At 38.3% G+C, this 13,981-nt stretch overlaps 1 protein-coding gene across 4 annotated transcripts in view; it reads left to right on the top strand.

The window, feature by feature from the left end:
* The window catches only part of NR2C1 (nuclear receptor subfamily 2 group C member 1), a 51,252-nt gene extending 41,222 nt beyond the window's left edge, over nucleotides 1–10,030 (top strand). For 2 of the 4 annotated variants that reach the window (XM_025401800.1, XM_025401801.1), the window contains exons 11-14: nucleotides 549–688; nucleotides 3,524–3,661; nucleotides 6,714–6,819; nucleotides 9,521–10,030. In XM_025401800.1, coding sequence (XP_025257585.1) covers nucleotides 549–688; nucleotides 3,524–3,661; nucleotides 6,714–6,819; nucleotides 9,521–9,695 — 559 coding nt within the window. In that variant the 3' untranslated portion in view covers nucleotides 9,696–10,030. Of the gene's footprint in view, nucleotides 1–548; nucleotides 689–1,159; nucleotides 1,612–3,523; nucleotides 3,662–6,713; nucleotides 6,820–9,520 lie in introns of those variants that run through there. The other 2 variants (XM_025401803.1, XM_025401802.1) reach the window with 2 other exon arrangements.
* Nucleotides 10,031–13,981: the final 3,951 nt, after the last annotated feature.

The following is a 13,981-nucleotide window of genomic DNA, read 5'->3' as shown; positions in this document are numbered from 1 at the left end:
TTTTGAGACGGAGTCTCGCTCTGTCACCCAGGCTGGAGTGCAGTGGCCGGATCTCAGCTCACTGCAAGCTCCGCCTCCCGGGTTCACGCCATTCTCCTGCCTCAGCCTCCCGAGTAGCTGGGACTACAGGCATCCACCACCTCGCCCGGCTAGTTTTTTTTTGTATTTTTTAGTAGAGACGGGGTTTCACCATGTTAACCAGGATGGTCTCGATCTCCTGACCTCGTGATCCGCCCGTCTCGGCCTCCCAAAGTGCTGGGATTACAGGCTTGAGCCACCACGCCCGGCCACCCCCCAACTCTTTTAGTTTGAAATATTACTTGCAATTGTTCTTATAAACTGGCTGATTGATGAGCTACTATTTAAATGTCTAAGCATTCCTCATTTCTCATTTTGTTATCAGCTATACAAAACACAAACTTGATCAAATCTTTCTAGAGTAATTTTAGTTTAGTAATATGTTATTTTTAAATATTTGGACTAGCTGTAAGGTTTATAAAACTTGTTTAATAATATCTGATTTGTGCTTTTATTACTGTTTTTAATAGGCAAGAAAACAGCATATCACTGGTGAAAGCTTACTGGAATGAACTTTTTACTCTTGGTCTTGCCCAGTGCTGGCAAGTGATGAATGTAGCAACTATATTAGCAACATTTGTCAATTGTCTTCACAATAGTCTTCAACAAGGTAAAAAGCACCTTCCTTACTACCTTTTCCAGGATGTAGAAGGAGGCATGAATTTCATTAAGTGTTATGACTAAAGATAGTTAATAATTATTATATTCGTGTTTTAGGTACCATTGCTCTTCTTTAGATAATTTTTACAATTTTATAAATTTACCAATATTCTAAAAATGTTTTTTAAATGGAGTGCAACAAAATTGAAAACAGTATGCTTAAGTCTGACAGGCTATTTCTGACCAAGTCTTGTGAATTTTTGTGCAACTATCAAAGAATCCAGGGTGAGTTTATGTACAGGTGGTCAAATATTTTAAAACATACACTACTCAGCAATTTTTAAGCAACCTTTCTTTATTATAGCCCTTTGAATCCTAAGATAGGTTGATTTTATATCAATTCATCAGGGTGTATTCTCTCACCTAAATAGTTCTGAAGAGTCAGGGAACAATCCTTTTTATTCTGTTTTTCTGTTCCTAGAGGCCAAGGTATTTGCAGCCCTCATTCATTTCACGAGACAAGCAATCACTGATTCATAAGTGCTTAACTATAGAATGGCTTATGACTACCCGAAACAGTGCCTTATCAACAAATGGGGATTTGAGCTCAGGAATAATTTATAAATTGGTGACTACCTTTTAGTTCCTTAGCATATTCTATCATTGTTTTATACAATTTTTAAATCATTTGCTTCCTCCTTATATTTAACAGCAGAGGGGTAATCACCTTAAAATGTCATCAAAAATAGATCTACTAGAAGGCAGCATCACATTCCCGTCTTACTTATGGACTCCTACCCCTGGTTCATGTCTTATATGCCTGTAATGGTTATAAAGCCTATCTTCAGGAAAGCTATGGTTGACTAATTACTAATGGATGGGTTTTAAACATGTCCCTCTAAAATAAATTAAAGTCTTTATTGTAAAACTTTATTCTGCTTCAGTTTTTTTCTTCTTAACAGTGTTTTTACTAAATATTTGTTTTTATTATAGTAGTCTTGGTAGTGAAGCATGTAGATGGTTTTGCTCATTTTTTCCCAACCAACATAAACTTAAATAAAATCCTATTACCAAACTTTGAGTCTTATGTACTTTTAGTTGTCTAGTGTTTCAAATGGTTATCTTTACATCCTATCTTCTCAAAGGTATATCTTGAAAGCAAACATTTCAGCCAGGTGGGGTGGTTCACGCCTGTAATTCCAGCACTTTGGGAGGCTGAGATGAGATTGCTTGAGCCTAGGAGTTCGAGACTAGCCTGGACAACATTGTGGTACCCCACCTCTACAGAAATTTTTTAAAAATTAGCTGGCCATGGTGGTGCATGCCTGTAGTCTCAGCTACTTAGGAATCTGAGGCAGACAATTACTTGAGCCCAGGAATTTGAGGTTACAGTGAGCTATGACTGCACCACTATACCCTAGCCTGGACAACAGAGTGAGACCCATTTCTTTAAAAAAAAAAACAAAGGGCGGCGGGGGGTGGGCGCGGTAGCTCACACCTGTAATCCCAACACTTTGGGAGGTCTAAGAGGGTGGATCACGAGGACAGGAGTTCAAGACCAGCCTGGCAAACATGGTGAAACTCCGTCTCTACTAAAAATACAAAAAAAAATTAGCCGGGTGTGGTGACAGGTGCCTGTAATCCCAGCTACTCGGGAGGCTGAGGCAGGGAACTGCTCGAACCCAGGAGGTGGAGCTTGCAGTGAGCCGAGATCACGCCACTGCACTCCAGCCTGGGCAACAGAGCCAGACTCCATCTCAAAAAAAAAAAAAAAAAAGGAACCATTACATTTACGTTTAGAGGTTTTTTTTTTTTCGTTTTGGGTTTTTTTTTTTTTTTAACAAGCCAAGTAGCATAAACATTCAAATAATCCATTTTTTATATATAGTTTTTTCCCCAAAAGCAATTACCATGAGAAAATAATTCATTTTTTAAAAGTACTTTTACAACATCAAAATAATTGAGATGAAATATAAACCTGGCTGGGCACAGTGGCTCACACTTTGGTAGGCTGAGGCAGGCAGATCACTTGAGGTCAGGGGTTCAAGACCAGCCTGGCCAACATGGTGAAACCCCATCTCTACTAAAAATACAAAATATAGCCATTCATGGTGGAGCGCACCTGTAGTCCCAGCTACTCGGGAGGCTGAGGTGGGAGAATTGCTTGAACGCAGGAGGCAGGGTTGCAGTGAGTTGAGATCGCACCACTGCATTCCAGCCTTGGGCGACAGAGCAAGGCCCTGTCTCAAAAAAAAAAATAAATATAAACTTTTCTACTTAAAATGTTTATACAGATTATACTAACAGCTTGTTCTTGAATGAACAATATCTTAAGATGATTAGTTTTAGCCATAATTGCAGAAATACTGAATTTTAAACATTTCTACATTGGTTATACTCAAAGCTTGAAATTCATGAGAAGAAGGCCAGGCACAGTGGCTCACGCCGTAATCCCTACACTTTGGGAGGCACAGGTGGGCTAATCACTTGAGCCCAGGAGTTCAAGACCAGCCTGGGCAACATAGTGAAACCCCGTCTCTACAAAAAATACAAAAATTAGCTGGGTGTGGTGGCATGCGCCTCTAGTCCCAGCTACTTGGGAGGCTGAGGCAGGAGAACTGCTTGCATCCAGGAGGCAGAGGTTGCAGTGAGCCACGATCGCCCCACTGCACTGCAGCCTGGGTGACAGGAGTAAAACCCTGTCTCAAAAAAAATTTAAGAATTAAAAAACTTTTCAAAATTCCTGAGAGGGAAATATATTGGATGAAAGTAGTTGTTCATTTTAGACAAAAACTAGATTTGTTTTTGTCAAAAAACAATTTAAAAATTTTGTTTATTTTTAAAGATAAAATGTCAACAGAAAGAAGAAAATTATTGATGGAGCACATCTTCAAACTACAGGAGTTTTGCAACAGCATGGTTAAACTCTGCATTGATGGATATGAATATGCCTACCTGAAGGCAATAGTACTCTTCAGTCCAGGTATATAAACATTTACTTTTTATTCAAAATAAAATGTTTCACGATGTGGAGAAATAGAAGCCCTCATATGTTGCAAGTGGGAATGTAAAATGGTGCAGTTGCCTTGGAAAAGAGTTGAGTAGTTCTTCAAAAGGTTAAACATGGAGTTATCAAATGACTCAGCAGCTTCACTCTTGTCAGCCCAAGAGAAATGAAAAATATATATCTATGCAAGAATGTGTATATGAATAGTCATAGCAGCATTATTCATAATAGTCAAAAAGTGGAGACAACCCAAATGTCAGTCAACAGATGAACAAATAAATGTAATATATACATACAATGGAATATCGTTCAGCCATAAAAGGAAGGAAATTCTAACACATACTACAACACAGATGAACCTTTAAAATGTTCTGCTAAATGAAAGAAGCCAGTCATATTGTTTGATTTCATTTATATAAAATATGCAAAATAGGCAAACCTGTATAGACATAAAACAATTAAGTGGTTGCCAGGGACTAAGGAGAAGGAAGAAATGGGAAGTGACTGCTAATGGGTGGTGTTTTTTTTTTGGAGTGACAAAAATGTTCCAAAATTAGATTGTGGTGATGGTTGTACAACTCTGAATATAATAAAAACTATTCAACTGTATACTTACTTTTTTTTTTAGACTGAGTCTCGCTCTGTTGCCCAGGCTGGAGTGCAGTGGTGCAATCCCAGTTCGCTGCAACCTCTGCCTCCTGTGTTCAAACGATTCTCCTGCCTCAGCCTCCCCAGTAGCTGGGATTACAGGCATGCACCATCACACCCAGCTCATTTTTGTATTTTTAGTAGAGACGGGTTTCACTACGTTGGCCATGCTGGTGTTGAACTCCTGACCTAAGGTGATCTGCCCGCCTCGGCCTCCCAAAGTGCCGGGATTACAGGAGTGAGCCACCGTGCCCAGCCTGAATTGTATACTTCAAATTGGCGAATTTTAAGGATGTTAGATATTTATGTGGGTATGAAAAGGGAGGTTGAGAAGTCAGTGAAATAATATGATAGACTTTGGCAGGGCTCAGTAGCTCATGCCTGTGATCCTCATATTTTGGGAGGCTGAGATGGGAGGATTGGTCAGGAGTTTGAGACCAGCCTGGGCAACATAATGAGACCTCTTCTCTGCAAAAATCACAATAGAAAAAATTAGCTGGATGTGCTGGTGTGCACCTGTAGTCTCAGCTACTTGGGAGGCTCAGGTTGGAGGATCACTTCAGCCTGAGAGTTTGAGGCTGCAGTGAGCTCTAATCACGCCACTGCATTCTAGCCTGGGTGACAGAGGGAGACCCTGTCTTAAAAATAAATGAAAATGTAAAAAATATTATAGACCTTTATTTCTTTTGTCACATCAACATTTGAATTCTTAGTTGTATTTTTTTAGCCATTACTAAATGGCAGAATGAGAGATGACTATTGCTATGTTGATAGGCTACATTTCCAAACATCTTATATGAGTTACCAACAAATAAAAAAACTGGTTTCTTGTTTTCCTGCCAGTTTACAGTTTTCACAGATGGTAAAATGATGGTAAGCTCTCAATGGTCAATTTCTGAATAAGAGAAATTGACTGTTCTCTTAGGTTCTGTATTTTTCATTCTAATATATGTTTCTGTTCTTGTGCATCATAGTAAGATTACCTGAGGAAACCTGTTTCTTTCTGTCAGTGATACCAGTAAGAACATGAAAGCTTGTACTATTTCTTCTAACGTTTCTTATGAGTTAGTAACGTATGTCTCTATTCTTAGCACAATTTGTCACTTTCATTTTCCTTAGGTGAAAATTGAAAGAACAAAAATTTGAAGTTTAAATTCTAATGTAATTTTATTTTACTATTTTTAGGATTTTCCATTTATTACTTTTTAAAATTTTCATCCATGAGAACAGAGCTTTCCATAGTCAACATTTCTTAAGCTATGCATAATTTTTATGAAGTTCTTTTAGTATTTCTGTTTTTGTGTAATGTTATAGTGACCATTGAAATGCTTATATAGATTTTTTCATATTTCTGTTATTTTTCTGATAGAGATGATATTTATAGTTTCATAATTTCTTACATACCTTTTTACCTAAAAATAATATAATTTTTGACTTATAAAAATAGGGCACAGAATATAATCTGCAAATATTTCATGGATTTAAAATGCCTTTTTTTTTTTTTTTTTTTGAGACAGAGTCTCGCTCTGTTGCCCAGGCTGGAGTACAGTGGCACAGTCTCAGCCCACCGCAACCTCTGCCTGCCTCCCAGTTTCAAGCGATTCTCCTGCCTCAGCCTCCCAAGTAGCTGGGATTACAGGTGCCTACCACCACACCCGGCTAATTTTTTGTATTTTTAGTAGAGACGGGGTTTCACACCATGTTGGCCGGGCTGGTCTTGAACTCCTGACCTTGTGAGCCACCACACCCAGTCTTAAAATGTCTTTTTAGGCTGAGTCATTTACCTTTTGCTCCTGTTAAAGGCAAAGTTATCAAATGCCTTCCTACTACTTTTGGAATGGCGAGAAAGCTGTTTATAGTTGTTAGCATATGTATATGAGATAAAAAATTTTAAATATATAAAATATAGTGCTTGGTATATAGTAGGTGGGCTCAATCAATATTTGTGGAATGAATGAGCCACACTTTTTTTTTTTTTTTTTTAAAGACAGAATTTTGCTCTTTTTGCCCAGGCTGGAATGCAATGGTGCTGTCTCGGCTCACCGCAACCTCCGCCTCCCAGGTTTAAGCAATTCTCCTGCCTCAGCCTGCCTAGTAGCTGGGATTATAGGCATGCGCCACTATGCCTGGCTAATTTTGTATTTTTAGTAGAGACAGGGTTTCTCCATGTTGGTCTCGAGCTCCTGACCTCAGGTGATCTCCCCACCTCAGCCTCCCAAAGTGCTGAGATTACAAACGTGAGCCACTTCGCCCGGCCTGAGCCACACATTTTATGATGGGGCTTCTGTTTTGACTAACTATTCTTTCTGTCTCTTCATATTCACTCTGTCTTAAATGAACATTCAGAACTAGGGTACCAATGTTTTCTTTAATGTTTCAGATCATCCAGGCCTAGAAAACATGGAACAGATAGAGAAATTTCAGGAAAAGGCTTATGTGGAATTCCAAGATTATATAACCAAAACATATCCAGATGACACCTACAGGTATCTACAGTTAAATTCCATATAATTAAAATAATTGAAAAACCTTTTGTGGATCTGTTATCTCATTGTTTCTACTCTCAGAATAATTAAATGTTTTAGGCAACCTTAACTTTGAAATAGTAATGCTATAAAAAGCAGTATTGCATTGTTGCAAGTACGTTACATAAAATATTTCATCCAGTTCTTACATTTTTATATAAAAGGAGACTTCAGCACAGAGAGGTTAGCTTTGCTCAGGGTCACACAGTAAATGATAGCACTTGACTGTGAACCCAGGTAGTCTGACTCTAAAGTCCAAACTCTTTTTCTTTGGATAAAATAATGAATTTTGTTAGTAAAAGGAGAATAAAAAGTAATCAGAGACCAGCCTGGACAACATGGTGTAAAACCCTGTTTCTACAAAAAATACAAAAATTAGCCCAGCATGGTGGCGCATGCCTGTAGTCCCAGCTATTCAGGAAGCTGAGGTGAGACTGCAATGAGCTATGATTACATCGCTACACTCCAGTCTGAGTGACAGAGCAAGACCCTGTCTAAAAAATAATAATTAAAAAATTTTAAAAAATCAAATACCATTAGATTAGATTGTTTTATAATTAATTTTGAAACATGGTTTATGAAATTCCCTCCAAGCTATTTCTCGCCAATGTTCTTTGAGAAAAGTTCTTTTTTTATGAGAGCCACTTTCTTTAAAGAGGGACATTATAGCCGAGGGGTTAAGCACCTGGTTATAGAGCCAGAGCACCTGGATTTGAATCCTGACTCCAGCTCTTGCTAGCTTCATAACCTTGGGCATGTTTCCTCCTATAATGGAGATAATAATGGTATCTACTTTTTACAATTATTTTAAGGATTAAATCAGTTAATATATGTAAAGTGCTTAGGACTGTGCCTATCATATAGTAAGGGCTATATAAGTGTGGTTGTTTATAATAAATAAAACATTTTGTTAATTTAGCATACTTCAAACTAGCAAAATAACATTTTTACATATAATTTTTTACATATACTAAATAATTTAGATTTATAAGCCAGTCTCATCTCAAATATCAGCCTTATTTTATCTAACTCATTTTCCTATCCTGCTTTCTACCAGTTCTGTAAAAGCTGAATAATTTGATGTGGATGCTGAGTAATTTGAGGAGTAGAGCACACAGCTTCAGGAAGATAATCCTGGGGGCTGCTGTTCTCATTTGGTCTGAAGTGTTAGAGTGCAAGGCCTTAGGACAGAAGGATAAACCCACCACAGTCTTTTTGGAAAGGTTTTGTTGTGGTGGTTTTTCAGCATTATCTTTAAGTTTTAAAAGTTACTGTATGCCTCATTATACAAATAAATACAGTATTTAAATTTTTTTCCTTTGTGATTGCAACTTTCTCAGTTTTTTACATTCTTGGTTAGTTAAAAATAATACATTATCCTTGGATAATAGTTTTCAACTTATAAGGCACTTTCACACAAGATAGGGTCCTGCCCTAAGGAACCTCACTACTTGGCACAGAAACTGGCAGGGATCATTTCATTCATCCTTAGAACAGCACTGTGAGAGACAGTAAGTGGCAAGCACACATTTATATAGGTAGTGGGCAGTTCAATCAAGATTTGAACCCAACGGTCTTGATTCCACATTCCGTGCTCTTCCCAGTAATAGCGACTGTTGCCTATTTCCAGTAGTTTTTTGCAGAGCAAAACCAAGAAAATGCCTTATGTCCTGATAACACAAAACATTGCCATTTTTAAAACCTGAAATGAGTTGCTAAGCCATTCTTTTTCTTTCTTTCTTTCTTTCTTTTTTTTTTTTGAAGCAGAATATTGCCCTGTCACCCAGGCTGGAGTGCAGTGGCATGATCTCGGCTCACTGCAACCTCCGCCTCCTAGGTTCAAGCAATTCTTGTGATTCTGTTGCCTCAGCCTCCCAAGTGGCTGGGGTTATAGGCATGTGCTACCGTGCCTGGCTAATTATTTTTTGTATTTTTAATAGAGACAAGGTTTCACCATGTTGGCCAGGCTGGTCACGAACTCCTGACCTCAAGTGATCTGCCCACCTCGGCCTCCAAGAGTGCTGAGATTACAGGCATGAGCCACTGGCACCCAGCCGCCATTCTTAAATGTATAACTTGGCCCGGCACAATGGCTCACACCTATAATCTCAGTACTTTGGGAAGCCAAGGCAGGAGGATTGCTTGAGCCAGGAGTGTGAGACCAGCCTGAGCAACATAGTGAGACCCTGTCTCTACAAAAAATAAACACAATTAGCCAGGTATACTGGCACACTCCTGTAGCCACAGCTACTTGGGAGGCTGAGGCAGGAAGGATCACTTGAGTACAAGGAATTGAGGCTGCAGTGAGATCACACCACTGCACTCCACTTTGGATAGCAGAACAAGGCCCTCTCTCAAAAAAAAAAAATAGTATAACTTGATGTGTTTAACAGCTCAGTTCCATAGTCCTTACAGCCAAGGGGAGGCAGTACAGTGTAGCATTAAGAGCAGTGCTTTCCCCTGTGGAGTCTGTCAGACTGCATTAATACCCAGGTAACTGCCATATGCTCTAAGGCTTGAGAATACTAAGGTTTTGATTTTAACTTTTGAAAATGATATATTTATTAAATTAGGCCACATGCAGAAATTACTTATACTTTTCTACTAAATTTCTTTCTGGTTTACAACCTTGTTCCTCTCCCTTTTTTCTTTCTTGTTTTAGGTTATCCAGACTGCTACTCAGATTGCCAGCTTTAAGACTGATGAATGCTACCATCACTGAAGAATTGTTTTTCAAAGGTCTCATTGGCAACATACGAATTGACAGTGTCATCCCACATATTTTGAAAATGGAGCCTGCAGATTATAATTCTCAAATAATTGGTCACAGCATTTGAAAGCTGCAACTGCAGTGCTGTAAACTTAATTGTTCTTTGCCAGAACACAAGACACCAAATTGAACTCATTGCTTTTGGGGCATCTGGAAATTTTTACTTCAAAAAGTAACCAGAATCCAAGGTATTTTTATTTTAGCTTCCTTAAGAATTTTTGAAGTGACTGGGCCAACAGCAGAAATTAAATGAATTTTTCTTCCTGATTCCTTTAAATGAACATGAAACACTACAAATTTATTCTTGGTGAAGATGATACCTGAAGCTGTCACCTCTTGATTATCTAAACTAAGCTCTCATTCTATTTTATAAAACAAATAAATTAGTCTCTTTTTTCTGAATTGTGTTCTAGTCATATTTAACTTCATTAAGAACTAGTAAAAATACTTAATGGTCAGAAATCCCTAAGGAGGAGTTAGTTCCTTGCATTTTACTCTGCCATAATAATTTTTGTTTGTTTTAATTACCATATCAAAATAAGATCATTTTATGCTTACTGGTATAATGACAATATTAGAATTATAGGAAATAATTGAATATATATTTTTTGTCTTCTGTAAATATCATGGTGTCCCTTAGCGTATGTATACCACTCTCATTGCTGGCAGTGAGACAGGCCATTCATGATCTTAAGATTGACATTTTTAATGTATATATTAGTTACAAGCACTTTATATAGCAGAAAATTGTTTTTGAGAATAAGCTAGTGTTGATATTTTAATATTTTTAGCTTACTGCTCGTGTTTTTGTTTTTGTCTTCATTTATAGAGGTGGGTTTCACTATGTTGCCCAGGCTGGTCTCAAACTCCTGGGCTCAAGTGATCCTGCCTCAGCCTCCCAAAGTACTGGGATTACAGGCATGTGCCACTGTGCCTGGCCTACTGCTATCTTTGAAAGTAATAGAGACTAGCCAGCTGTGGTGGCTCATGCCTATAATCCCAGCACTTTGGGAGGCTGAGGCAGGCAGATTGCTTGAGCTCAGGAGTTCGAGACCAGCCTGGGCAACATAACAAGACCCCGTCTCTGTAAAAAGAAAGAAAGTAATACAGACTAATTGAGCCCAAAATGTTTCACTATTTCAAAAAAGATATTAAAATTGTTGCTCTTTCATTCCATAAAAAGAATCTGATCTGTCTTCTACTTTTCTGACCTGAGTTAGAGCTTCCCAACCCTGTCATGTATGGGTTTTAGCCTATTTCTTTTAGGTCACTAAAACAACTCACCCAATTTGTCAAATAATGGATTTATCATAGCCAATACATGTTCTCAAGGGAAGTTCAAACATTATTTTGAAGCTAATGACAATTTTTTAAAATAAATATTCACTGATGTTTTTCACTGTAAAGCACGGGAGGGCTGCTTTAACAGCAGTGTAAGAATCAGCCTGAAGCCTTGTTACTGCTGTAACAAATGCATGTTAGACTCCTCAGATGTCTTCCACAGTAATTTATTTTTTTAGCAAACCTGATACTGATAACTGTTTCTTTGCTTTGATTTCTTGATGAATTATTTTGGTATGGTTGTTGCTTTTTAAAACAAACATGGATAATGCACTCAGAGTACATTTTTTGTAAAGATTTTTGCAATAGAAGAAAAGCTGAAGTTTTTGTGGGGATGTGGATTTTATTGCTTACTACTTTTTTCCCTATTTAAAACATGATCTTAGTCAACAATTTTATTTATAATTATCAGCTAAAGAAACTACATTTAGTATAATACTCAAATGGAAAAATCAGTAGTTTATACCTTTATAAATACAATGTAGTAAGCCAAGGAATCAGGGAACTAATCCTTTAAAATAATGTACTAATGGTTAATTAAGATGTTTCAGGTGTTTTTTCTGATTAAATTTGTTATTATATTTGGAAGAGTTTTTAAAACTATATTAAAATGTGACTTGCATTACAAATTTCTGTCTTACCAATATATTTGTAAATATATTCATTTTCCTCTTCAATGATTGCTTATCCTTCGTTTGTTCCATTGTGGTTTCATCTATAGCAAGTATAGATCTGCTATATTAAGAAGGCTCTAATAAGAATCGTTACTGATATAATAGGTGTTTTGGTTCTCAGGCGGGGTGATTTTAATTAAAGTACTTCCAGCAAGAGAAAAACATGGAGACATTTCTGTGTCCTATATTTTAGGGTTATTTGCAATTCAGTTTGAAGACTCCCAGCTAAATACTGCAGATTAGCTTTTGTTTTCTTTCCTGAAATCTCAGTAAAATGTCCATAAAGTATAACTACACAATGACAAATGGAACAGGAGAGAAGAAATTAAAGGACAGAGTAAAGTAAATTTTTGGAAAACAAAATGCAGATAGAGAGAGAATGACTGATTTAGTAGAACCAGAACTAAAGAAGCTTTAACTGAGTGACTACAAAAGGCAATGCAATGAGAAAGAAGCCAGGATACCAGACAAGATGCTTAGTACCTTGAAGGAACCAGTGCTCAGATACAGAAATGATACATAAAAAAAAAGTAGATTGGTTGCAAGTCTGGATACAGAATAATTAGACTATCTTTCCCCAACCCTACTTAAGATGGGTGGAGGCCAGGTGTGATGGCTCATGCCTATAGTCCCAGCACTGTGGGAGGCTGAGCGAGGCAGATTGCTTGAGTCCAGGAGTTCGAGACTACCCAGGGTAATGTAGTGAAACCTCATCTCTACAAAAAAAAAAAAAAAATTAGCCAGGCATGGTAGTGTGCACCTGTAGTTCCAACTACTTGGGAAGCTGAGGTGGGAGTACAGCTTGAGCCCAGGAGATCGGGGTTGCAGTGAGCTAAAATCATGCCTCTGCACTCTATCCTGGGCAACAGAGCCAGGCCCTATCTCAAAAAAAAAAAAAAAAAAAAAAAAATCAGGTGGCCACTTCCTCTCCTCCCTTTCCAAGCAGGAGGAGGCCAGAGATTAATTCTTTGGAGAAACTGAACTGGAAGAGCGTAGAACTTACAGGATACCAGGGATAACAGAAGGTGTGAATAAGATACAGGGTTGAAAATATGGAGGAAGTGAAAATCCAAATTTGGAGGCTGGGAGTGGTGGCTCATGCCTGTAATCCCAGCACTTTGGGAAGCCAAGGTGGGTGGATCACGAGGTCACAAGTTCGAGGCCAGCCTAACCAACATGGTGAAACCCCGCCTCTACTGAAAATACAAAAACTAGCTGGGCATGGTGGCACACGCCTGTAATCTCAGCTAACTGAGGAGGCTGAGGCAGGAGAATTGCTTGAACCCGGGAGGTGGAGGTTGCAGTGAGCTGAGATTGCGTCACTGCAGTCCAGCCTGGGAAACAACAGAGCAAGACTCTGTCTCAAAAAAAAAAAGTCTGCATTTGGTTGGTATGTAGGCTCCCTATCCTTTTCCCAGGATACTGGCAATCAAGTACAGTTTTCTCTGCCAGGTTTTTTTTCTTTGGAGAAGCTAAATGGCCCCAGAGAAAAGATCTCCATTTTGGTTATCCCTTAATGATAAAAAATAATAATAATACAGCCTGTTTGCCACCTTATCACTCTTCAGTGAAGCCCTCCAATTACCAAGTCGTGTGTATGTATTCGGTTTCCATTCAGCTCTTTAGTGCCCTATTATTAAATGTGAACTTACAGCCCAGGATAGCCAGATATTTGAGGAAAATCTCTCCATGAGAGACCAGATATGAGGGGTAGGTAGCAGATACAAAATGTAAAGATCAGAAAAATATTCCCCAAATATAATTAATATCTTGAGAGAAACTAGATGTTGTATCCATAAAAGGAGAACAGAATGTTTCCCAAAACAAATTTGAAGCAAAGAATTGCCCCTAGAAATTAAAAATGACAGTCAAGGCAATTCATTAGAAGGACTGGTAGATAAAATTGAGGAATTCACCCTGAAAGTAAAACCAAAAGACAAAGGAATAGGAAACAGGATAGAAATGATAAAATTAAGAGAATCAAACAAGATCTTTTTTTTTTTTTTTTTGACAGGGGGAGGCGGAGAGTTGAGTCTCGCTCTGTTGCCCAGGCTGGAGTGCAGTGGTACAATCTCGGCTCACTGCAACCTCCACCTCCCAGGTTCAAGCAATTCTGCCTCAGCTCACCAGTAGCTGGGATTACAGGCACATGCCACCACACCCGGCTAATTTCTTTTTGTTTTTAGTAGAGACAGGATTTCACCATGTTGGCCAGGCTGGTCTTAAACTCCTGACCTCAAATGATCTGCCCACCTCAGCCTCCCAAAATGCTGGGATTATAGGCGTGAGCCACCGTGCCCAGCCAAGGTCTAACATTTTCAATACTAAGTTTAAGAAA

The sequence above is a fragment of the Theropithecus gelada genome, chromosome 11 (genome assembly GCF_003255815.1).
Source record: "Theropithecus gelada isolate Dixy chromosome 11, Tgel_1.0, whole genome shotgun sequence".
In the NCBI taxonomy this organism is placed as follows: domain Eukaryota; kingdom Metazoa; phylum Chordata; class Mammalia; order Primates; family Cercopithecidae; genus Theropithecus; species Theropithecus gelada.
Note: the sequence above shows the minus strand (reverse complement) of the source record. Positions and strands in the feature narration are given on the sequence as shown.